Raw genomic sequence first — 25,583 nt, 5'->3', positions numbered from 1 at the left:
GCGAATCAACTAACAATGCTCGGTCCGCCGAATGTGGCTAGACATGTCGGCACCGTTGGGCTGTCGAGGAGGCGCATTGTTGTCTTTACAAAGCGAGTCGTCGCAGCAGGCCAGGAAGGGTTCGAAGGTCGCTTCTCCGAACATCGCTACTCCCGCAGGTCGATCGAAACAAGTGCAGCGGGCGGTGAAAGGTTTGCAGTTCAGTAACCCTGCAGGCCGATCGTAACAGAAGGCAACGCTATTCACTTTGAAAGCAAACAAACGTAACCTTCCACACACTAGTGGAGCGTTTGGCTGGGTTGTTGAAATAACGGCGCGGGCACTGCCTGATGGTTGCGTCGGTGGTTACGTAAGTTTGATGCCAGCGGACTGGAATAAAAACACATTGATATAGTTTTACGCTATACGTTCCCTGTATTTGTTCTTTTTCTCCTTGCCGCAAAAAGCCTTTTCTTAACTTGTGGTGATGACGATGTAACTACAGGCGAAGTTACCCTGCCACACTTGGGCCGGAAACTGCTCCCTTAATATGACGTATTAAACGCTTTTTCTAATTGCGTATTGGCAAGCATTGCACATCACGAGTAATAATGTTACCTGTTATCTCTGGCTACTGCATACGAAATCAATACCGGATTGTCGCTTCCGCACCACGTTTGCATTTGCGGATGTAAATCGGGAGATACCTTTTACCACTCAAACATAGCATGGACGTATGCATCCCCACACATGCACGCACACGCAGACTCACTCACTCACTCACTCACTCACTCACTCACTCACTCACTCACTCACTCACTCACTCACTCACTCACTCAATCACTCACTCACTCACTCACTCACTCACTCACTCACTCACTCACTGCATGCAAATGAAAGCTGAAGAAATCCGAAAGTTCCTTCAAGAAGGAGCTTGTGCTTGCAGTGGCCAGCAGAAAGTACGATGGGAGCGTAGTTTTTGCAACCAGCAAATATACGGCGCCCGCGCGTACATAGAGAGCCGCGATTCGCTGCAGCACATTTCGATCGCTCCGATTGGCGCGGTGCTCTTTCTCGCTCGGCGACGTGCCAAAATGCGACGTGCAACGCAGTCAGCAGTAGGAGAGCACGGCGACAGATGAAGCGGAGGAGCGAGACGCACGGCGGCTGTCGAAGGAGATGCAGGCCGAGCGCCGGCGGCTCCACGAGAGTGACGGAATCGACGTGCGCACGCCGGAAAACGTTCGATCGATCAGGCCGGTCGGGCTCGAGAAGTGGGCGCGTGCCAAGATGATCCGCCCTTGCGTTGGAAGAGGCAGCCGAGGCTTCGCCCGTATCTTCTTCGCTACCAAAGTACTAGTTCTGGTCGAGAAGGAACGAAGAGATAAAGGCGACTTGGCCTCCCACTTCCTCTTCTTCACTCCCGCTCCGTCACCTTCCTCCGTTAGCCCCACGCGACCAATGCCGGAGACGCGCAAAGATGGAGGGTCGCAAAATATCACATCAGATCAAGGCGAAAAAGAAAGAGGGAAAATGAGCTCGGGAGAGAGAGAGAGAGAGAGAACCAGTCAGCTACGAAACGAGGAGCAATGACAGCGAGTGCTCATCCAGCGCGATCTTCGACGATCGTTCCCCTCTCTTTCTCTCTCTCTCTTTGCTCCGACTGGCGACGCCGATCGGTCTCAGATTTCGCGTCTCTTTTTCGTATACGCGTGGCTGTCGCCGTTCGCGTGCCAGTGAAGAGGAGAGGGAGGAGGGGAGAGGGGGAGGTGAACGCGGCCCGACTCTTCACGTCCGAATGGTCCGACATCCTTCGTTGAACCCGTTCCCGTGGCGTCCTATACGTAAATAGGCGCAGGAGGGTGGCTTCACCCCAGGGCTGTTGTTTTTGCTCTTCTGGCGTTCTCGCCGTTCGCTCCCGTATTGGCCGGACCGCATACACCGCTCCTTACTTCCCGGGTCGTTGTGACCCCACCCACCCTCCCTTTTCCGCAATGTCCACTAGCACAGCAACGGTGGCCTGCTCTCTCTGCACGTTCAATTTCTCCGGCCGTTCTTGGGTTTTCCGGATGGTCACTGGAGGGTTGACCTTTCTCCGCACTGCCAGCTCTACTTAGCGTCCGCCTATTCCACCCGTCTCTGCCCATCGAAACTCTCCTCTCCATCCCACTAGCACACCGAGAAGAACATGGTCGCCTCATTTCCCGTGCCGCGGCACTGAAATGGCGACCGAGTTGGCCGCTTCCTGGCGGGCGTATGTATAGTCTTCTCTTAGCACAGCGCTGTCGTGCGTGAGAAGCGAGCGCACGCCCTGTCTAACGATCGAGCTATATACCTAAGCGTGACCCTTTTCAGCGTACCTCGTTCTACACCCCTTCCCCCTATCATGCACGACGCCTCGGCTCCAGCGTTCCTTGACGTGATAGCAAGCACAGTGGAGGAGGAGGGAGACGAAATGACAGCCTCCGGAAGTTTCCTCCCCACAAGGGGTGGTTGTGTGCACGCGTATGGTGTCATTTTTTGGGTGTATGGGTTCGCTTTTGCGTGATTCGGCAACGCTCGGCTGCGTGTCTCGATCCCTCTGACTGACGATACGCACCGCCGTCATACGGAGAGCAAATTAGATCCGACGGAAGCGACCCTTTTGGGTCAGGGGTTCCGGCAGCGATGCCTTGACCTAATTGGACTTGGAAGACATCACGAGCGCGCGGAGAGTTGTCGACCAAGTTAGTCTGAGCGACGAGACTGCGTGTGCCCGCTGAGGAGCAGCAGACACACCACTGTGACGTCGGAAAACTTCGAAGTACATTTATTCCTAAACGTATGAGCTGCTTCTTACTGCCCGCTTCCTCCACTACCACTCCCCCATCTTTTTTTTTTTTGTTCATAAGAGCGTGGTACGCGTAAATTTGTTGCACCATTTACAAATAGTTTGACGCATGGTACGGAGGCGCCCACGCAACAAGCATGCAAATTGACCGCTTAAGATTATTACAACGGCGCAGGTCAATTAAGGAGTTCGCACATTTACCCACTTCATAAAAATTACGCGAAATACGCTTGAAAAAGAAAAGTTGACCGATTATACACAGTGATGTCTACGAGAACTGCAACACACACACACACACACACACACACACACACACACACACACACACACACACACACACATATATATATATATATATATATATATATATATATATATATATATATATATATATATATATATATATATATATGTGTATTCAGTTAAGAAAATTAATTTGGCTAATCGGACGACAATCTGGAAGGATAATACGCGGTTTCACGACAGCAGCCAATCAACAGAAACTATGCAACTCCCAATTCAGCGACCGCCTTCATGGACCAAAAAACGCCAGCGAAGGCATCGATTATGGCAGTCTTAAGAGTTGCCATGAAGCTGCGGCAGCACTGATGGAACGTCACGAAAGACAGGAATGCATGCATTGCGGTGGCGATTCCAAGGCATTGGAAATTTTAACCCGGTATGGGAAAATCACCGTTTTAACTTATGCGCGGAAGTATATCTTAGGTGTATAGTAATTGGAGCTAAAGACAAGTGGCGGTTCTCGAGCCCGTATCTGTAACACTGCACTTAATCTTGAGGATAGACGCAAGCAAATTAACTGTATATGAGCTACATTCGACGGATGTGGTGCTATAAATAAGCACGCTTGATTTAGTCGAGGTAATGCTGCCTTGAACTGACGTATCTATGGATGTAATTAGCACACTTATCGGCAGTAGCCAAGGTCAACCGATCCCAACACAAATCTCAATAAAGCTTTATCAATTTCCATGGCAGAGTGAAAGCTTCGCGAGCCGAATGAAACGAGGTTAGAGGTTGGCTTGAAGGCGATGCTAGATATACGCTGCTTAAATACATCCATAGCGTACAGGACGTAGCAGCAATTAACTTAAACAAAAGAGCTGCATAGAGCTTTTGCCTGTAGGCGGGCGGCGTCCTCGGTGCAGGGAGCTGTGGGCGCTGTGGGCCCTGGCCATCCGCCGCGCCCTGTCCACCGGCATGAACGTAACCGAAAACATTTGAAGAATCATCGGTGATCCTGCATGGTGACCTTTCGACGAAAGTATATTTCATTCTACCTGACCACCCACATTTCTTAGGCTCAACATTAATTTCTAAATTTTGCTTATCTCATTTTTCAAGCAATTTAATCGTAACCTAAGGTTTCTTCCGGAATGCGACTCCCAATACTACGTAACACAAGATGAACTCGCGAAGAATTTGGTAGCCCAGATAGATTCGACATTTGGGCAAGGTTATGACGGATACACTAAAAAACAAATAGCGCAAAGGACACAATGTAGGACAAAGAAAACTTCAGAAGCCGCCCGAGCCGCTTCACTCGATCGCTGTTGTGTTTTATGAAGTAAAAGGAAGTTCGCTTTATGTGTACACCAGCGCAGTGAGATTCGACTGAAACTGGCACTTAAAAGAACGCCGTACACTAGGAAACAACTTTCTGCATAACTTTGAAACTTGGTCGCCCAGACACCTTCTCTCTTCAACTTTTTTTTTTATTCTTGGGTTTCGAAAAATTCGTTCCGCGTTTATGAAGCTTGACGAATGGGCGTGTCGTCGTGTTTAATCATGTGAAACTGCTTGGGGGAACACGAAACCTTTAACTGTTTTGTTAGCTCGTAAATGCGTTCTTCGCGCGGCTGTCGTTGCAGCTTCTCAAGGATTAACTCGCGTCTTGAACGCATACATTAGCGAAGCAGGCAAAACAGCCCATTCGGTCAAATGTCAGCGCGTCCGGCGCGAAATGCAAGAAATATTTGCGGAAATGAGCGTTGTCTTCCGAGGTGCCGATTAAATAGAAGCCGCCTTGTTCAGACGCCCTGGTCATTTCTTCGAATCATCCTATCGAGATTTCGTTTTTTTTTAAATATCGGCGAGAAACACAAGCGACTGCGGACTCATTATTTTCTAAGCCTGCAAGACGCGATAGAAGCTTAAGCAGGCAGACAGGCTTCGATGAAGCAAGAGAAGGAAATTTGAATCCCTGCTTTTATATAAGGAACAGCCTCGGCGTAGGGCAAGAAAGCAGAACTCCAATTTGCACCCAACGGGGCGCGTAGAGGAAAACCGTGAATGGAACACGATATATAGTATACATCCCTAGGCGCTATCTCGGTCCACCGTCTATATATTGTTGCGCGCTAGAGGGGGTTGCGTCACTACTACGGCCCAATGACGTCAGCATCGGCGCTTTCTCGGTTGGGAGAGTGGCACTCGCGCGGTCTCGAAATCAATTCGCTATCCTCCGGCGATCATGCGAGAACGGCGACGTGGGGAAACGTCACTTCTTTTACTCGTTGGCACCGTACGCGCCCACATGCCCTGCCCGTTAGTCGTTGACGCACCGAGCGTTGTAGCTCTTAGTGTTTATTTCCTCTCCGATTGCCTCATTTTAGCCCCGCCATTTCACTCGCCGGAAGTTGTCCGCGACGGTGCTTTTCAATTTCTTTTAGCTCGTCAAGACATTTTGGCTCGCTTACACGCCATTCGTGGATGTTTAGGAGTGCGGTTTGGTTTTCTTTCAATAAAAACGAACGTAGAGAAACTGGCGTTAAGTTAGAGGACGAGCTATAGTTACACGTCTTCAGCTGTGACAACGACATTGACGGTTCCTGTCACTCGCACACTAAGATAACTAAAAAACAAAGTTGACATTGTATGCTTGGAACAAGGGTGCTGCATACTGACGTGGTTATTAGCGCAGATGTCACAGATATATTTATATGTAAACACTGTTTAATGTATTTCATTTGAATGAGAATGATGGCGACATCGCAGCTTCACACAGGTCATTGTGGATGACCCCACCAGGTGGCTCTTTTTCGTTCGTTCCACAGTCGATAGGCGATAGTCACCGATTGCGCATGTATAGGGCCGTTCGGCATTCGAACGCATTCGAAGAGCTCCGGCGATCCGGGTGCTACAGTTTGAGAAACACTGGCCACATGCCGGATAGACGCATAACGCCTGTTGCAGACGTCGTGGATATTGAGTCGCAAGGCAAGTCATGTGGCAGGCTGCGTGATTATCGTTCGTTCATCTGCAAAACTACGAACTTTGCGTTTTGAGAGACTATTTCAAGTAATTTTACTCCTTTATGGAAGCGTGATGTTTATATATGTTCGTGCGTGTTCCGCTGCGACTTTCTGTGGTTTCCTGGACTCGCGTGCAGTACTTCGTACGTTTTCGTTGTTTTTGGCAGAATTTTGAGTTTTTTCCGTGTTATTTTGGGATTTCATTTCGTTTATCGTGCGACGAGGAGCAGCCGGTGAAGTGTCAGCCTCCCCTCTACTGTCACGTCAATAAAAGAAAAGTACTTTTAATCCCCACGAAAGAAATTTCAGAAGACGTTACTGTTACGGCAGGTGGTTATCGATCTGACTCTTTGCGCATCTTGACCTGAGCGAGGGCCTGCTTCAGCGGCCACGTACGTACGTGCTATGTCTGCGTGTGTCAATGCATAATAACGTTTTTGCCGAAAGTTCAATAGCTATTCTGCAAGTGGACGTGTTGAGCGAATTTCTATGGTCTTATGTCTCAGGGCGCTTATAATGAAACCATGACGTCTACGTACCAGTAAACCAACAACAAAAAAGTTCTTTTGATGTGTTCCTAATTTCCTTCTCTCTTTTTTCTTTCCCTTTCCGCTTGGTAGCAGATTACGGGGCAGTCAGCATTCGCTGCTTACGAGAAATTTAGCGCCGGCTATTTTACCAGTCCCACGAATACAGATTCTTCTTGTTTTCTTTTACCTTCTCCAAGCCCTTACTTAATCCTCTAAACGGCTGAGGTAATGGGACTACGGCTGTAGTAATCCGATGAAATTCGGCACACTTGAACAATATAACATAAAATTCAATTGAATATATGTGCTTGAAATCTATAGCAATAGATAACAAGACATACAGCGATACAACTACATACAGCAAAAAAGAAATAACGTGAAGCAGAAAGCAGTCACATAGAAGTATAGACTACTGCTGTCTAATGTGCTAGCAAACTTTCTGAAATGAGTGGTCTTAAAAGTGAATATGGCTGTGCTCTCTCGACACCGTTAAGATCGTAAGAGCAAAGCTCAGCCTTTCACTTCAGCTTCTCTTCGGTTCCCAAAACAAGCGTACCATCTGCCCAACTTGACTGTAGCTTTACCCAACGGCCATCTTGGAAACGCCTTTCGCGTTCCGATGTTATGATATCTAAACTAGTTTCTCCAAATTGCCGTGGTTCGGACAATCGTAACGTTCGGTGAATGCTGTGCGCTACGGGAGGCGACGAATGGACGACTGGTCAGCCATGACAAGCCGTTTTCCGGCGACGATCACATGGGCTTTTTTTACCTGATCTGACTGACAGCGGACGTTTCGCCAATTATCGAACGTGATTTTGAGGCGCTGCATTTGTACAGGTTGCTATATCTGTTCAACGGCAGCTGGGAGTAGCGGAGGTGTACATCGGAACCTCACTACCAGCAGCGACCGACGGGCACGCAGCCTGGTGTCAGCCGGGCGCGCACACCGTTTGGAACCAGGAGGCGCGGTCCCCTTAGCGCCTACGCCACAAAAACGTCACTCACTACACACGCCCGTTTCAAGGTCAAGGCCGAAGCACTAGCATCGGCTCGTAGCGGGCGCTCTTCGGAGGAAAGAAAGAGCCGGCAAGAGGGGAAAAAATACGGGAAGAGAGAGAGAAAGCGAACAAAAGAGGGCGGGCTCACCTCCCAGATGGATCGAAAGTCCCTCTGCTCGATCCTCAGCAGCTCGCAGTACTCGTTGGTGACCACGGTGGCACTGTGCGGGCTGTTGTCGAGCACGGACTCGCCGAACGCGGTGCCGATGCCCAGCGTACACAGTGTCACGGAGTCCTGCACGACAGCACGCCGCCGGCAGTGAGCAGCAGCGTCGTGGCAAAGGAACGGCGCCGCGAAGGATCCACCATCGCCCGCCCGCGGGCCTCACGCAGAAACGCGCGCCACGCACGACGGCAGCGCAGGAGGAGGCGGCGTCGAGGGCAGAGCGCGCGCCGTTCGCGAGTGTTACAACACGAGAAGAAGAGCGCTTGCCTCGCCTCGCTCGGCTTTCGCGCCCCCCCCCCCCTCCTCCTCCTCCCTCCCCCGAGGCGCGGGAGTCCCGTGGCTCCCCGGCGTTCGTAACCACCCCCCCCCCTTCCACCACTTCCCCCTCTACACTCTTCGTACGGCTCGCTGCGCGTTTCTCCTCCTCTGTCGTGGAAGGAACGCTTTTCCTTCGAGACCCGCTCCTCGCTGGACGTTTTGGCGAGGAAGGAAACGCGTGGGTGAAGGAGTAGGGTCGTCTGCTTCTAACCAACATCCTCCTCCTCCCCTCCTTTTTTTTTCCTTCCCGCGCAAGGATCGGCGCAAAGGGAAGTAGGGAGCAGCGATGCCAGCGCCGCCGTTTCCGACGAGCGGTGCGCGAAGGAAGCGCGCTCCAAAATAGAGGCGAAGAGCGCTTTGGCGCGAATGCCGCCTCGGGACACGTACATAGAGCTAGGTTGAGGTGAATGGAAAGAAAAAAAAATGTGAATTTGTATGGCCCACGTAATACGAAAAGCCCAAAGCGGCTGTGCTTTGTACTAAAGAAAAAAAAAGTTGAGGAACGCGCGCAGGCCGCAAGAAATGTCTTGAGACAGAACCAACTCTCGTACGCCGCGTAATCTGCTGATGGAGGCTGTTTTGAAATGTGATTTCCTTCTTCGAGAAAGGCCTCGAGGGTGACGTCGAACCTCGCATGAAACCGGGAGTCGAAAGGTTAAAGTTCGGCGCACAAACACGGCCAGGGCGGGTAAATGACAGGCTTAGACGTGCCTCGCAGTCTAACTTTGATATTTGGTCGGAGTGGCACGTTCCCCTGCAATGTTACAGACTGGGCACTTCTGGGAGTGGCCTTACAAGCTTTGCAGCCATCGTTAAATACAGGTTAAAAAAAAAGGAATCTTCACCGCTTCCTGGCCATAACTCGCCCACGTGTAGCTGAAGACACAACGGTTTTATGAGAGAAAACGGGGAAGTACATTGTGTGTGTGGTGGCATGTTTTACTTTTTCCTAAAGCGCTCCCTTTGGTTCAATAACTGACCACTGTCATCGCGCTTCTTCCTCTCCTCCTCGGGCCACTCGCACACTCGCATAATAAAAAAAAAATATTTTTCGCGCTGCCCTTGTCAACTAAATCTTTTTGTTATTCTCTAGCATTTTTCAGACCTCTTCTCCATCTAGGTAAATACAGCAGGAGCGTACTTAAATGACCGATGTACATGATATGATACGCCAAACTACGACTGAATAGTCGGACTCCGATGCTTTAAATATTCACGCTGTTGATATGTGCATCTCGCGTTAACGCACGTACAGTCAACCACACAATTTTGCGGAACACGAGAACACTAGAACACTGGAGCATGGAAGAAAAAAAAATCGCAAGATTAAAATTCTTCTACAACCTATGTGAAGGGTCATTGCGCCTTGACACGCGAAAGTATATTCAGCCATTTGCAGCGCGCACATCTAGTCGCCGTCATTCTCGCAACTTCTCTATTCGTCTCGCACAAGCATTTTTAAACATTCATTTTTTTCCACGCACAGTCTCGGAGTGGAATTGCCTTCACTGACCCTGGCCTTGCCTGCCAGTGTCTTTTCATCGGATACGGTCACAGGATTTGAGCATGCTGTGTCCACCCTTTAAATATGGTGCGGCGTCTATTACACCTTATTATTATAAAGTTATACCTTGTTATTGTAATGTGTTCATGCATTCTTGTTCTATGCGGGCGTCATTTTGTTTTTGAGATGTTTGTAGAGTGAAAAACTACGATTGTCTGTAAATATTCCCACCTGCTTGGTTTTATTTACGACCACAGTATACCTGTAAATAAGAAAATAAAATAAAAATAAAATGTTGAAATCAATAAGTTTGCGGTGGCGCTGTAAGGTTAATTCTTGAAATTATTTTCTTTCGTGTCTCGTTGGATTCTTTTTCTCGGTTTAATCTGGAATGCGGTCCGCATAATAGAAAGAACATGGCCACTAATCTGGGTGAGGATCTACAATTATAACAACCGCCAAGTGCTATACCAAAAATAATGACCAGCCTCATTTTGGCTTACACATAAAAAATTAGGAATAGACGCTCGCTGTTGTATTTTGTTAGTTATTCCTTTTTTATCATCCCCATCCTTTCCCATCATCCCCATCCTAGAGGTTTCACGCGCTCATATTTATTCAATCCGTGAATTAAAAAAAATTCTGGTCTTTCACGTGCCGGAACTGCGATCTGATCATGAGGCACGCCGTAGTGGGGACTAAGGAGTAATTTTGACCACCTTGGGGTCCTTAACGTAACCCCAATGCACGGGACACGTGCGCTTTTGCATTTCGGCGTCATATAAATGCGGCCGCCGCGGCCGGAGTTTGACCGCACGACCTCCAGCTTAGCAGCGCAGCAGCAAATCCACTAAGCCACCGCGTCGGGTATTTAATCCAGAGAGAGACAATGCCCTACAGCGTGGGCATGTGAAGGACGCATGTTAGATCCTGACGAAATTGGCCTGCAGCGTTGCGCGAGACAACTGAGTGAAAAAAGAACGGCCCCGCTAAAAGGATCCTTAGACTAACTATGTCGCCTACTTTCACAATTCAGGTTCCAGTTTGGCGGATCACGTTTCTAACGAATGAATAAACGCTAATGAGAAAACGGGACTCCTGTTGCTTTATTATAAAAGGCACCAGCCGGTGATGAAGAAAGCAATTTAAAAAAGAATGAAAGCGTGTCATTTGAGCCGCTTTTGTTCCTTCATCCTGGGCTCCCTCTAATATAGAGCTTAAATCCAAGTACGGTCGGCATGAATTACTTGTTGGATCATGCACTTACTCAAGGAGCCTTATGACACGTGGCCGCTGCTTATGACGCGTGGCCTTCCCAGCTTAAGAAATGGTAATATACTTGCTCGACGGGACGAGGTAGACGCTGTTTTTTCTCGTCGTTACAGAAGGTACTTAGTCTATACAGTATAAGTGTAAAACAAAGCCTCGAAGCGTCTAAAATTATAAGTCTGGCGTAATGAAAAGAAATCTCGGTCGCTTGAGCTGTGTATGCACTTCTCTGAAGGAGAGAAGAATACTAACCTCGCAAAGGGTGTGGTGGGGAGTGAAATTACGCCGCGGAATTTAGAGACGTTTTACCTCTCGGGAGGTACGATTCAATTTCGCGCTAAGCCCTGCGCGGGACACCAGGAATATATGCAGAAATGCTGACCATGGACATCATTAAATGTCGTTTCATTCTATCTTCCTTCCTTCCTACTTTCCGGCTTCCCTCATTTATCTCTCTCTCTTTTTCTTTGTTCGTTTTTTTTTCTTCATTGCTTTCAAGGATAAGACGTTGTGTTAGAGCTTGCTCTTCCCCAACCGCAGACTGCGTGACAAGCTTCTAGACGAATGTAGGTTCGTGGTGAAAAAAAAAATAAAAAAAGTGCCTGTGTAGTTTGGTGAACGTAAACGAAGTGCAGTAAAAAGGAAGCAAACCTAGCAGATAAGGCGGACACATTTGTGAAGGAAAAAAAACACAGACGCACAAAGAAAAAAGAAGGTACGAACGAGATTCTCGCACTTTACTGGCGAATGAAATGCTTCCTGTTGACGGTGGGGACACGGGATCCCGCATTTTCTCGAAGACGTGCTGTCGGCGTGTAAGCGTGCGATGTTGTTCGGGAGTGCACTATTTCTCTCTTAGGTGGGGTTTTACTTCTCTTCTTGTTAACCAGAAAATGAATGTTAGATGAAAATCGACAGGAGTAAAGAATACGCAAAACGATATGCATGTTTACACGCCATAGAATCTGCACCAAATTCACATATAGCGTGCTACGTTATAGACAATGCATAAAACTACAAAGTTGTCACGTGTAAGAAACTTCGACGCATTGTAAGCCTTAATCACCATAAAGAAAGGAGGGGGGCGGGGGCACTTCATCAATATGCAAATAAATGAACCAAAGTGCGCAAAAGGTGGACAATATACAAACAATTGTTACCTGTCATAGAGCTCTACGCAATGATGTAGAGTCAACATGAAATCCTTCGAAATATGCACACGTGTTGTGGAAGCGAATGGAGAAAATACGGCTTAAGAAAGGTGGCACAGGAAGCGAAAGGAGGCAGCCCAAACATTCTTGATGATCTGCTGCACATTTTAATGCAGCGCAATAGCGTGGTTTTGTGAATGCACATCGCGCTGAGTGAATGTGTGGAATTCATTCGGACAAGATTCAAACGTTCCGGTGACCGCGAAAGACGCCGTGCATGGAGGGCAACGACCTCAGGGTTCGTGGTTGGCAGGGGCGCGCGGAAACACTGTAAGGTCCTTGTGCATGTAAACAGTGAAGCCGCTGTTCAGATACACTCTACACTTACAGCGAAGCTTTCTTTGTGGAGCTCGACTGGTTTAGACGGTGCGGTCGGTGGCCGCAACGGGTTATGCGGAGTTTACTACTCCACTGGAGTCACTGCGGGGCTTACTAAAGCAGAGCTTTCTTTCTTTGCCGCGTCCGACGGTTTTAGAAACTATGGTCGCTGTTCGTGGTGATGATTCGAATATGAAAAAGAGCGAGGGAGGAATTTAAAGAGGAAGGGAGTTGTACGAAACCCGCCCTATTCCCACATCCTAGTCCGACACACGGCGCCTCTGATGAGACCTCAAGAGAGGCCGAAATGTGCGCGTCGAACTGATTGACAAAAAAAGCACAAACGAATTAGTCTACACATGCCGTCGGTCCACGCCTTGAGTGCCAACTCGATCCCCAGCTTCTGCGAGACATGGACACCCTTTTACATCGCCTCACGTCTCGAAAGTGCTTACACCAAGCACTTCCTATTTCGAATTAAGTGCATGCCCTTCTCTACATGTTCGTGCAGTCACGACGACGAGGACGAACAGCAACCTACTCTTCGACTGTCCCAAGAACATTGCACATAGACCAAGCCTTGAATCAGAACTCCGTTTACACTTCTCAAACCGGTACTTCCTTTTTTTTCCTCTCACTTGCTAAAGCGTTAGCGCCATGTACATTAAACGTAGCGCATTAGAAACCAATGAAAGTGCTTCAAGTATATGAAGACGTTGACATACGTGACAAATATTGACCCCGCGGCATCGTGTGTTATTGTGTCTCATTAATGCGTCTGCGTGAAGCGCACTTGCGCAACTCAGACATCTGCGGACTTTGTTTCACCTAAACCTCTTTCGAGGCCTACTTGCGCCCCTACTGTAGTGATGCGCTTTCTGACTTTCGTTCAGCATCGTTTACGCCGATTACCGCAATGCGCAGGACTTCCAGGCTTCTTGTAAAGGTGAAATTTTACATAACATACAGACATATAACTCCGCCGCACGTAAGCTTAAAAGCTGCGACTGCTTGAAAGCTTCATTCCTAAGGTACCGACGATAGCATAGATGCTAATAAAGTTTACAGGGGCAACATATCAGCGCTGTGATAAGCTAAGAAAGGGTGAGAGGTTAACCAGATTAACCGCTCAGTTGGCTCCCCTGCACTGCAGGCTGAGGTAAAGCCAGAAAAGATGAGGAGAAAAGGGAAGAAATGAAGAGAACCTGTCCACGCAAGCTCGAGTGAGGTAACTGAAAACGACTGCGGGGTCTTCATTCAGACCCGGTGATGCTAACACACACACACACACACACACACACACACACACACACACACACACACACACACACACACACACACACACACACACACACACACACACACACGCACACACACACACACACACGCACGCACGCACGCACACACACACACACACAGACACACACACACACACACACACACACACACACACACACACACACACACACACACACACACACACACACACACACACTACTGCTTTCAAGAATGCTCTTTTCCGCAAAGGGGACAATTTTCAAGCTCGTACAGCGTGGCGCGCGGCACTTTTCTATGCCCACAGAAACGAGGACACTCACGTAGAAGGTGCGCAACCGTGTCTCTCAACCGACAAAGTTCACATTCGGCGCCTATGGCTAATCCGAGGAGGGAGGAATGGGCATTTGCGAATCCCCGTGCGAATAATCAACCTATTGGGCTTCACCACCATATGTCACAATCCCACTATGACACACGCTGCGAAGGTGCTATCTAGGGTTCTCTAACGCACGTCCGAAGGCCTGCATACGAGCGTTTCGCTCCGAAAGGAATGCAACCGGCGCAGTCTGGCATTGAACCCAAGGCCTCGCGATCGGCAGCAGGACTGGTCGTCGCTATAGTTGGGATTCCCTACTAACGACATCGCATTACTTGATCTACAGAAACTTTTAAGTGGATGGGGTAGGAAACGAGAGAAATGTACATTGGAATGTTGTTTAGCGGTTTAGTTCTGCCTACTTTAGACACTCAAACTAGTGCGATCTACGAAATTTCGACGGCTGCATCACTAAGGAGCTGATGGTCGTAAACTAGACGCATCGATGCTTTTTGAAGTTGTGATTTAAGGGAAAGATTTGCCATACATTTGATAAGCTACTTCGTGACATCTTGTATCTTTATTTCTTGTTACTCGATAAAGATTTATGTCTTGATAAGTCCTACAGGTAATTTAAATATTGGTGCAGTCGCGTCACAGTACCAAAGCAGCCCATCGTCGGATGCACGGCCAACAGGCGTATTGCAATATGGACAATACACTGCATCCCGTCCTCCTATCACTCCATTAATTTCTTTTCCCAAGCGGGGCCTGAAAGAGCAGGCAATCTGCTTTTATGAAGTGCTCTTCAAGTTCCTTACGTCATACGTATTTGAATGTCGAGGGCAACATCATGGCTAGCGGAATATCAACGACGATTATATGTGGCAAGGCTACCCACGTAGCATGAACGCTTGTAGGAAAGAGGACCTTTAGGGCACTTGAGAATTCGAAAGAGTAATGAGAACAGTGAATCGTACGCAAGGCTTAACACATGTATGCGCATGATCCTATTCTATTGTTCCGTTCCACACAGATAGAGGTACTGATAGGGTTATACGGAAATATCTTCCCAATGCCCCGATAGGCAATCGTGTAATCGTGTAACCATCGTGCATGTAGAAGGCATCGGACTGTGGCATTCCATCGGTAGATTAATTTAATTGTTATTACAACGGTTCCACTCATGGAACAATCATAACTGCGCATGAAACTCAGTAGCATAGAAATGTGCGAGTTTTGAGTCATCGAGTATGCATTCGGCACATGCTTTCGCAAAAAATGATTTTGTGCTGCTCGCATATGCAGGATCTGAGAGTTAGGTTAGAGTTCGGTTAGAGTTAGAGTTAATTAGGTTAAGAGAAACAGGGTGGGAAAGGCAAGGAGGTTAACCGGAAGAGATCCTGGCTTGCTACACTGCCATGGGGGAAGGGTAAGGGGAAATAAAAATGGAAAGAATAGCGGAGAGATAAAGCAGAGGCATGAAACAAAGAAAACAGAGAAGGTGGGGAACTAAAGGAACGTAAATGACGTACATGGCTTCTGACTTCCAACTGTTAATTTTGAAATCGTCAAACGAACTTTTGTACTTGCAGACGTATGATCAAACAACGAATTCACGTTAGAGATGATAATCCAGAAAGTGAAATTGTTTATCGCTTATACTTACGCTATATAACGACGCGGATGTACAAATTAACAGCTTTCTGAAATGAAAGCTGCCTCAACTATCTCTCTTTCTGGTTTTGTTCTTTCTGTGGCTTAGAAAGGCGGCCTTACTCAAGCACGCATACACACGCCTTAATTTTGAAGTAATATGCAGGATATCTCTCAGATCTGTTTAAGAAATTGTCTTCTTTGCTTGGGAAACAAAGCACACACTGTTGCTAGCTTTCATGAAGCTTGTGACGTGATAAAGAATTGCAGTTTTTAGATGGCAATACCCAAATGTGATGTTATTATTTCATCACGTGTCTGCAGGTGTGAAAGTTGGTTTGACTATCCCAAAAAAAAAGAGTTGGACGTCCACGCCCGTGCACGTCCCTTTATGTGTCATATGTACACGCTGCACAAACTCGGTGTCCAAGAGGAATTTCATGCCTACTCAAGAACATTATCATTGATGATTTGATCGTCGCTTTGATACTTTAATATCCTACCAACCTACGGCAATACGCGATCTGTTTTTCGTCGGTTTGCAACAAACCAAAAAACGTGCTAACTTGTTGTAAAGTCAGGACAGCCGGTGAAGATGCAGCCAGAAGCACTTTGGATTAAAAAAGACGGTCGTCAGCGAAGTTGTTCGAGCTCAATTCATTTGTGGGAACTCAACTAAAAAATTCGTGGGAGGACCTATCTCACCATGAATATCGACGTCATCAAGATTAGCGCTGAGGCAATGTGGCGACACACCGTTCTACCACTGCCGAAAGGCGTCACGTATGAGGCATTCACGGCAGCCAGGCTCCTCTCTCTCGCGGTTGCCACTGAACACACTGCACCATCTGGCGCAGCCACGGCAAAACAGGCGCGTGGCGTCTGCGTAAATACGTATTCAGACAAGATTGCCTGAATATATATGTCGCGGGTTGGATTTCACCCAAGATCGGAGAAATTTTAAAGATTTTTTTTTTTTTTACGAATCAAGAACGTCACATACCCCGCAGCACATATGCAGTGACCCAAGTTAGCGTCAAATAGGTTCAACAAAGTGCAGCACGTACCTAGTGGCACACACCCAGTGTCACAAGGTGGGCCGCCGGTTTGTTTGGAACCCCGTCCCCTTAGCAGAGTAGCCTGATGCTTTACACCTTCGACCGTGGACTGCCTAGTTATGCAAGTTGACGAAAAAATGGTTAGAGACCAACACAAACAAATAGTTAGGCAGAAAGATATCCCCTCATATGTGCGCGAAGTGTCTAAAGAGAGGTAACAGCATTGAAAGAAAGTATGCTTGGATAAATGTAAAAGCGAAGAAAGTAAGTGCGGTCAGTTTAATGGTGCGTGTTATAGACAGCCGGAGTTCTATGTATCCAACGTCCAGACCGGTTTAACGAATTTGTTTTGCACGCTTGTTCGATACAGAGCGTAATTCGCTGTACCCGGGATCGTTATAATCGTGTTTCACAGTAATTCTACGGCAATTATGCTTAACGCCCTTCGGCTTCTCATAGAGCGCCGCTGTTATTGCAGCGAGCAATGAAATATTACCCATTTAATTACTCACAAATATTTCGTTTCCACCACACTCAATTGTACACGACAGTACCAAGAGAAAGCTTGCTTACGTCTCAGATGACATTCTGCCGATGAACATGGGCAAGCAACGACAATTGGCATGGCTCACCGATCCTTCATAGGCAGCGATTATCTTTCGCGATGATATCCCTCTATTCGGAGGAGGCCTTTTAGACAAATATCCAGAACAGCGCACTATAGGTCATGTGGCGTTCGCCTAGCAAGCTTTTTCTTCAAGTGGCTAACTAAACCGGTAGTTAGCGGGCGGACACCCCGTCACTGATTTGTGCTGGCTATTGCCGCTATGCGAGGCACGTTTCCAGGCTCGAATGTAAGGGTCACCTTTCGACACTAACAAATGAAAGGCCGTTAAAGCAGCGCTATTTTTCTGTGGAAAAGAAAAGGTGCCATTGAAATTTCACACTTTCGCTCTTTAGTGAAGGCACGTCACAATCTGCCAAAGCTATGTGACTCGTGAGCACAACCGTCTGAGGCATCAATCGGCTAGGCGCGCTTGTCAGCTACTTGTTTAAGATCACTAGTCCCTTCCAAGCAACCTCCTATGCTGGTCGTCCCCCAAAGAGTATATATGTACACTCTTTGGCAACGTTATGCGGGCTACCTTGCCTGCGAAGACCAGGCTGTCTACAGGCCGTTTAAAGAAGTTCAGATGGCTTACCATAACTTCCAGCACCCTGGGGCGTGCTATAGGGACTGTTATGCTCACCATACACATGCCTGGAGTGTCAGAAGCGCCACAGGAACCGCTCCACACAGCCGAGCAACAAATTTTGCGAAGGTGCCAGTAGCCCGTACAATTTGGACAAAGGCTCTACTTTTCACAACCTTGAGTGCGCTGAGTACATAGCAAAGCGTGCGACCGCCGTTCAGGACCGCTTATTTTTATTCTGTTCCATACACTATTAAAGATTCAAAACTATATGCCTACAGGTTTAGGTGTTGTCAAGCATGCTGCCATATAACGTGACTTTGAAAGGGAACCATTGGCAATCCTAAAGGCATAGATAAGGAGGGGCACACATACAAATCGCTTTGCTTACACGGTATTTCTGAGCCGCAGTGAAGTGGTTCAGCTGAATCCATTTCCAAACTATAAGTCGTTTCGTGCGCGTATTCGCATTTTGCTATCAAGCATATGGGAGGGAGAGAAAGAAACGTTTATTACACGAAACAGAGTCCCGAGCGAGGCCGGGTATCACCCTAAGGTGGGAAGGCTCCTTAGTCCAGGAACCCTCTGGCTTCGACTGCCCTCTTGGCCCTGGCGACGAGTTGTCGTTGGTCTTCAGGGTCCCGGAGGGTTAGCTTGTGGGAATCAAATATACTTGCCCCTGAATCATGGCTTGCTCTCTATACGTTCCACTTTTCAGGGCACATCAGACTACGAGTCATGAGCAGTAACACGCTACCCTTTCCAGGATTAATTAAAGTGCTCCTCTCTCTAGGTCACAAGGAAAAACGGGGCACGTTTACAATCGCATGTCCAATTCTAAGCGGCTGCTATCAGTAATACAATAGAAAGAATCGACAGAATGTGATAACTGCTTTCAGATTAGCATACTAATTGGCATGCAAAGGCAATCACAGAGAAAGGAATTCCTCCTTTGTTTATCTTATCATAAAACGCGCTGTACATGACGCGTTCATATTAATCAACGCGTGAAGTGCCAGGACAATCGCTAGGCCCATGATTCTTTGTAATGGTACGTCCACACTAGCGACAAAAACGCGCGCGACACAACGCGCGCGGCGAGCGGTGCTGTCGCGCGCGGCAAGATTCACGAAAAGCGGCAGCAACGCGCGGCAAACGCGCGAATGGGTGCGAGACCCATTTTTCGCGGCAGACGCGAAACGTCCACCAATCAGAAGCGAGCCGCTTTACGAACCGCGCTGTTGTGGCGCCACCTGTCGCATAAGCAAAGAATCATAATATATGGGCTCTGAGACTGAACAGTGACACGCGCGCCGTAAAATCTCAGAGGCCATTTCCAGTCAAGGGGGCTGTTTTTGTTAAGCCTTACCACACCGCCACTGAGGCGTCGACGAAGAATTCGCCTCGCAATGGAGGCGTTTTTGGAAACCGTTCGCGGATATGCGTACCTCTATGATAAATCGAGCGTCGGACAAGGAGCTGCGCGCCAACCGCTGGCACATTATGGACAGCAGTTTGGCATGACAGGTGAGTAATTGGTGAAGGTGGGGAAGCAGAGTGCGCGCCTGGCCCTCAGTGTCCCTGTACCGCACTCAAAACTTTCTCGTCCGCTGTCTGGCACGTCGGCGTCGCACAAGTAAAGAACAAACAAGTATTATAGTGTTCACAGTCACCAGTACCTCCTCGTCCGTATCCGACATGCCTGAGCGTGGCCGGCAGTGGCGCAAAAAAACACAGACACTTCCGATGGAAGACGAAATGGGCAGAACGGAGAGCGCGTTGTCGCGAGAAGTATCGAATGGAACGAGACAACGCGGGACTCCACGGGCCGCTGCCGCGTGCCGCAAAACGCGACTGTGGACTTGCCCGCACGCGTCTGCCGCGCGGTCGCTTGCCGCGTGCGGCGTGTCGCGCGCGTTTTTGTCGCTAGTGTGGGCGTACCATTAGAGTAGTGCACACTGATTAAACACCAATGCGCGTGCATGCATAGTCCGTATAGATTAGCGCACTTCCAAGTATTTTAATTATGAACCCGCACGCGCAAAGGCTAGGAACATTTCGGTGTGAGCTAGTTGAGGATTCTTAGAATAACAGACTGATTCAGTGCAAAACGCCGCTGCACTCGTCGGCTTTAGAGAAACATGAACGCCTATAAAAGGCACACTTGCTGCGGTTTAGTAGTGCTAAAATTGTGCGTAACTAATACATATAAGCTTGAAGTGCTCCTCATTGTTTGTTACTGATACTGGAGCAAGGCGAATAAGCGGGCTAGTTGAATTGCACTTAGAATGTGTGGCACTTATTTAGCACATCGTAAAGACGGAAGGCGGTTGAACCACAGAACAAGGCTCACTGGCGATGCCCCAGACTTCGCTCTACCCCACGTTCTTTAATTTGCAATTTGCTCGAATATTTATCCCTCCCTTACGTACACTTCAGAGCTGGACCCCTCCAGTGTAACAGCTGCGCCCTACACAATGGTCACTGATGGTAGCCCGCACCAAACATGTTATCAGATCCGTAAAAATGGACTCACCACCAAGACGGTGGACTCAGATTGACTCCAACAGCAACGACTCGGACTAAGAGTCCTTATGAAAAACAGTTTCTGTGTATGTAAATATATATCTCTCTCTTTGACAGAAGGACGACTGGCGCAGGAGTCCCTTTTTGTCATGATTTGAAAGGACCCTCATAATTAAAACGTTAGCTGCTTGTTGCTTTTGAAAACTATGTAGCAAACCAGACTTTTTCTGGTTTATTTCACTGCCCTTTCTTTCTTTCTTTCTTTCCTTCTTTCTTTCTTTCTGTGTTTTTCTCTCTCGCTCTCTCTCTCTATGCTTGTTCACGGCTTAGCACTAACATAATCTGCAATGGGATGCCAAATGCGATGGCCAAGGTGATTTTAGAAGCCACCTGATTCTACCTTAAGTGCAGGTTAATAATGTATATAAAGAGGCGCATTGGTTTTCCTTTTCTTGCGCAATATTGGCGAGGTGTGGTCGTTACAAGAGAAGGGCAACTTCGGTTCAATTTTTGGCACAATGGAGCGTCTCGTCCTGCAGTTCCACCATCTTCCGTCTTTTCTTTGTGCACAAAAAGTACACGTATATTACATACTTTCTTTTTTTTTTAAGTGCATAAATGTTCCAAGGAGTGTAGATCTTAGGCTTACAGCTAAATCATTCTTCGCATTCCCCCACCTCCTACGGTAAAAATGCCACCGTTTGTATTTAAAGAATGACGTGTAGCACAGCGCGAAGTATTTCCATTTCTTTTTCCTCTTAGACATTTCTGTTCATCAAGTGCTGTCAGTTCTGGCTAAATCAGGCGATAGACCGACGTCATGGGCTCTGAACATTACGCATGTAAGGAAAGAAGAAATATAGGCCCTGTGGCAGGAGACGTTCCCGGTGCTTTCAAACAGGAATGTTTCATTTCGCAGTTGTTGAGTCTCGCTACAGCGCTATGGACACATTTTAATGTTTTATGCGCGGAACAGCAGCCACCTTTTCTTGCACCCGACAAAACTGCGATGCCGCATGAATAGCTGTGACGTCACGCACGCGTATTTCTTTTACGTAACGCTTCTTCGGTTGCAGCAGGTTCGGCAGCACGACGAACTGCCATCCTGTCAGAAGCACCGTTATATTGTTAATGTCGTTCTGCACTAGTTCCACTAAGTAGAATATGTGTGGAATTATGTCACACATAGCTGGTGCAACCTACGTGAAACGAGATTAAGATGTTCTACTTTGTGAAACTCACGTGGAACGATATTAACAGGGATATACAGCAACGGTGGCGAGAAGCTCGAGCGACGGAAGAGCCGACACACGAGGACATTATTCCACGCAAGGTCCACTTACAAGTGGAGCATAATTGCATGTATGCGTCACATGCTTAGCGAAACCTGTGTGAAACGATATCAAGAACGCAATTCAATAAATTAATGAATCCACCCATTCAGAAAATTAAGTGGCCTGTTGACAGGCTCATAACGGCGAATCCTAACTGGTGATGGCAACGCGGGTTTGTATGAGGAGGCAAGAAGCGCACTGACAATGGAGATGGCATTCGCACGCGACATTCCAAGAGATTATTTGCGTCAATTACAAATACAGTAACGTCATTACATCCGGCACTTGGCGGAGCCACCATGCTTCCCTCATGGTTCGCCCACTGAGTGTAATAAATGAATAAATAGATTAATGAATATTAAAAAAAAGCTTGATCTCTCTCCTCAGTGGAATGCAATGAGGACCTTCACTCCTTCTGACGTCACCATGTTTTGTAGCCGTATGCAGTGTGGCAGGACGAACCGCTTACGCCGGTCGGTGCGAATAACCGATCGGACGCGAGGTGTACGCTGTTTTCACTTGTCCCTAAAGGTCGGAGTCCTTACTCCTGCAAACTTTATTTCGCCTTTTGTGAAGACGAATGGCGACGCTGCGACAAAAGAGCACGGCGACATTTCACACACGGAATCGCAAGCGGAGGGAAACGAGGCGACGTCCAGTTCTGCTTAAACGTCACGCACTCCTGCCGTATAAGAAAAGAGAAGCCCGTGACGTTTGAGCAGTGCGGCGGCGTGAAAAACAAGCAGGCCTATAGCGGCGGAATCGAAAAGAACGCGCTTTGCATATGTCTCCAATTCTTATCCACGTGGCCTGTTTGCTAGTGTGGCCAACGACACGACCGAACAGCGAACCCGGGATATTTTTTTTTTCGCCTCATCTGGTGAACTGCGGCTTCCTGTGGGCAGCTAAAACTTCAGCGTGATGTGGGCTCGCACTACTCAAAACTCCATTTTTGTTTCACATGATCCTTCGTCGTAGGTGACGTAGACAGCAGGATCAATTTAGTAAGGCTTATGAATACTAGAAATACATTGTCGAGTTGCCTAATGGCGGGTTTGTGCCAGTGTTCCTACTGTGCAAGTTACCCGCGGAAGCAGCTCTTCCTTTTTTTTTTTCTTTGCCGGCTTGATAATGTGCGCCCATTCGGCTCAGCAAGAAAATTTAGATAGAGTGGTAATTCACTGTTGAAATAGCGACGATGCAAGCAGGCAAGGACTACAGCGAACGAGGTTGTATTGCAGTCGTGTCATTCTTTGTGGTCCTCGTCTGCTTGCACTATTAGCTCATACAGTCACGTGCAACGCTTACCAGCGAACATCCGAGCGCCTGTAAAGCCATTTACGAAGAGAGCGCAGTACATCTACACCCAATCAGTTGCTACGGGATCCGCAAATTCCACATGCACCGAACTGGGAACGCGGTTACTGAATTGACATTCGTGATAGTAAACAGCCAGTAGAGATGCCAAGCTCCTCGCGCCACCTCAGCCTACACGAGACGCTGCCCCGACATCCCGTTCTCGAGTCACGAGAAGCGTGAAGGTACAATTTTTCGCCTCCCGCTGGGACTTACGCTTGGGTTAACGTGGTAGACGAGGCGTGGCGACCAGGGCCACGATATGTGCCGGTTCATCATGACCTTGAAGGCGGACTGGATGGACGACGTCACCGAACCCGGCTTGCCTGCCTGCGGTTTGCTGTCCGGCGTATCCATCGCACAGCACGAAACACGCGCACCGCACCGTGCGTACACCTATGCCACAGACACTCGCGAAGCGACGGCTGCGAACAGACCCTCTCTGTCACGCGCCCGCGAAGCGAAACGCGGACGGACACAAGCGGGAAACGAGGCACCACACACGCGCACGCTCTTGACTCGTACACTCACGATAGCTTCACCACCACTGGCCGAAGAAGAACACCGAGCGCCGAACAGAGGTGCGACGTAGCCGCTGGGTCACACTGGAGGACTTCGGAGTCGTATACGCTTGTCGGTCGGCGGCCAACTGTATGCTCCCAACGGAGCAAGTTGCACCGACGGTGCAAACTGGGCCAATGCGTTAGATTGAAGCTTCGATCGGAACTATACGGCGCTGGAAGAAGCGGGAAGCGTAGAAGCGTTGGCAAGCAACAGCAGGAGTTGCAGCAGCGGCGACGTCGGCGTGGAACAGGTGTCTCACATGCCTGAGGAGGGACAATCGGGCGCAAGCATCTCGCGTTTCCAAACGAGCGTGATCGATGCGGCACGCATGCACGCTCGCCGTCGAGAGCCGTGGCTGGCTGCTCCGCTGCCGAGGACAAAAAGAAAGAAAAAGAAAGAAATAGTAGGGCTCGTTCGCCGCGCTGCTCACGGCTGCCCGAGCAGGCAAAGGCAGGCAGGCCGTGTCGTATGCGGCGTCGCTCCTCCTTCCCTGCTGCTGCTGCTGCTTCTGCTGCCGTGTGGCGCGCCCAGACCGCGCGATGCCAATGCAAGCCGTGAACGTCGCTCGCACGGAAGGGCGCGCGTGCTTCACAAGTCAATGCTGTGCGAGAAGCAGCCGCGACCAGCGGCGGTGGCGGCGACGTGTGCGCTGCGGCGAGCCTCACAAAACGTCCACGTTTCCGGGCGGCCTCGGCGACAGAGTCCCGTTGGGCTGTCCTGCTTGCCGGCTGCTGTCCGTCGCCGACGCCTGGCTGTCCACAGTCCTCGCCGCCCGAAAAGAGAGGCGCGCGCCCCTCCTCGCCTCGTGCCCGGTGCACCCCCCCGCTCTCGACGACAACAGGGTCGACGGTGCGCTGTGTATCCGGCCGCCCGCACTGGCGCTCGCTCTCGCTCGTCAGCGAACGACCGTGGCGAGGAGTAATAATAACGGAGCGTCGGGAGGAGCTTGATAGTACTACTCCCTTTGCGCTATGTGATCGCCCCGTCGTCGCATATACGGGCCGCGTGTGTCGGCGCGCTTATCAGCTGGTTGCGACGGAGGTCGGCTCGGTGGGTGGAGGGGTGTGTTCTTTCTTTTTTTTATCGGCCTTTGGCTGCGCTGCCGTGAACGCTGGAGTTAACGGGGCTGTACGGAATCGTGCCCGCAATCTTCGCCGCTCGCTCTCTGTCGCGACCGCTACACGGCACCGCGGGTGTACGCTATACGACACCCGGCAGCGACTGCCTGCTCGGATGTTTCGCGGACGCCCAGTCAAAGGAACAGCCCCGGCTGGGCGAGTCTTCTAGCCGGGAAGTTATCGGTGTGCTGACGAAGACTCTGGAAGGTGTAATCGAAACGATGTCGTTAGCATCTCTCCATAACGTCTCTCTTTGGCCGTGCCAACACAGCACTTACTTCAGGAACAAGTCGTGAGGAACGGAATAGCTCCTCTTTAGTCTTGTTTGTAAGCGGAAAGAGTGTGATACAGGTGGGAATTTCTTCGATGTCCTCGCTGACTGCTTAAAGCTCTTCGCGACCGCTCGCAGCAGTCAAAGCGAGGAGCCTTCTCACGGGAAAGCTGAACGCACCGCTGCTTCCGCGAATGCACTCACCGCAGCCGCTCTGCGCGCGGTGGTCCTTGTCGATCGCTCCTATCGCCAACGAGGTTCCTTCGGAGCTCGCAGCGAGTTCACACAGTTCGCATTCGAGTCGGCATTCGATAAATCTCTCCTACAATACATCCCGTTTATAAACGCGACGGTACTGAACGTCCAGAAGGGCCAGAACATACCATCGCAGAACTGGAAGTGCCTTCACGCATCACCCGTTACAACATGTGAAGTACAGCCGGAAAGCCACC

General features: G+C 49.0%; 1 protein-coding gene across 5 annotated transcripts in view; it reads right to left on the bottom strand.

Moving 5' to 3' along the window:
* Nucleotides 1-25,583, bottom strand: part of Epac (Exchange protein directly activated by cAMP) — a 415,242-nt gene that overhangs the window by 336,168 nt on the left and 53,491 nt on the right. For 2 of the 5 annotated variants that reach the window (XM_065440668.2, XM_070532230.1), the window contains exon 4: nt 7,764-7,910. In XM_065440668.2, the coding sequence (XP_065296740.1) occupies nt 7,764-7,910 (147 nt within the window). Of the gene's footprint in view, nt 1-7,763; nt 7,911-23,394; nt 23,851-25,583 lie in introns of those variants that run through there. The other 3 variants (XM_065440669.2, XM_065440670.2, XM_070532231.1) reach the window with 3 other exon arrangements.

This window comes from Dermacentor albipictus, chromosome 1, assembly GCF_038994185.2.
Source record: "Dermacentor albipictus isolate Rhodes 1998 colony chromosome 1, USDA_Dalb.pri_finalv2, whole genome shotgun sequence".
NCBI lineage: Eukaryota > Metazoa > Arthropoda > Arachnida > Ixodida > Ixodidae > Dermacentor > Dermacentor albipictus.
Note: the sequence above shows the minus strand (reverse complement) of the source record. Positions and strands in the feature narration are given on the sequence as shown.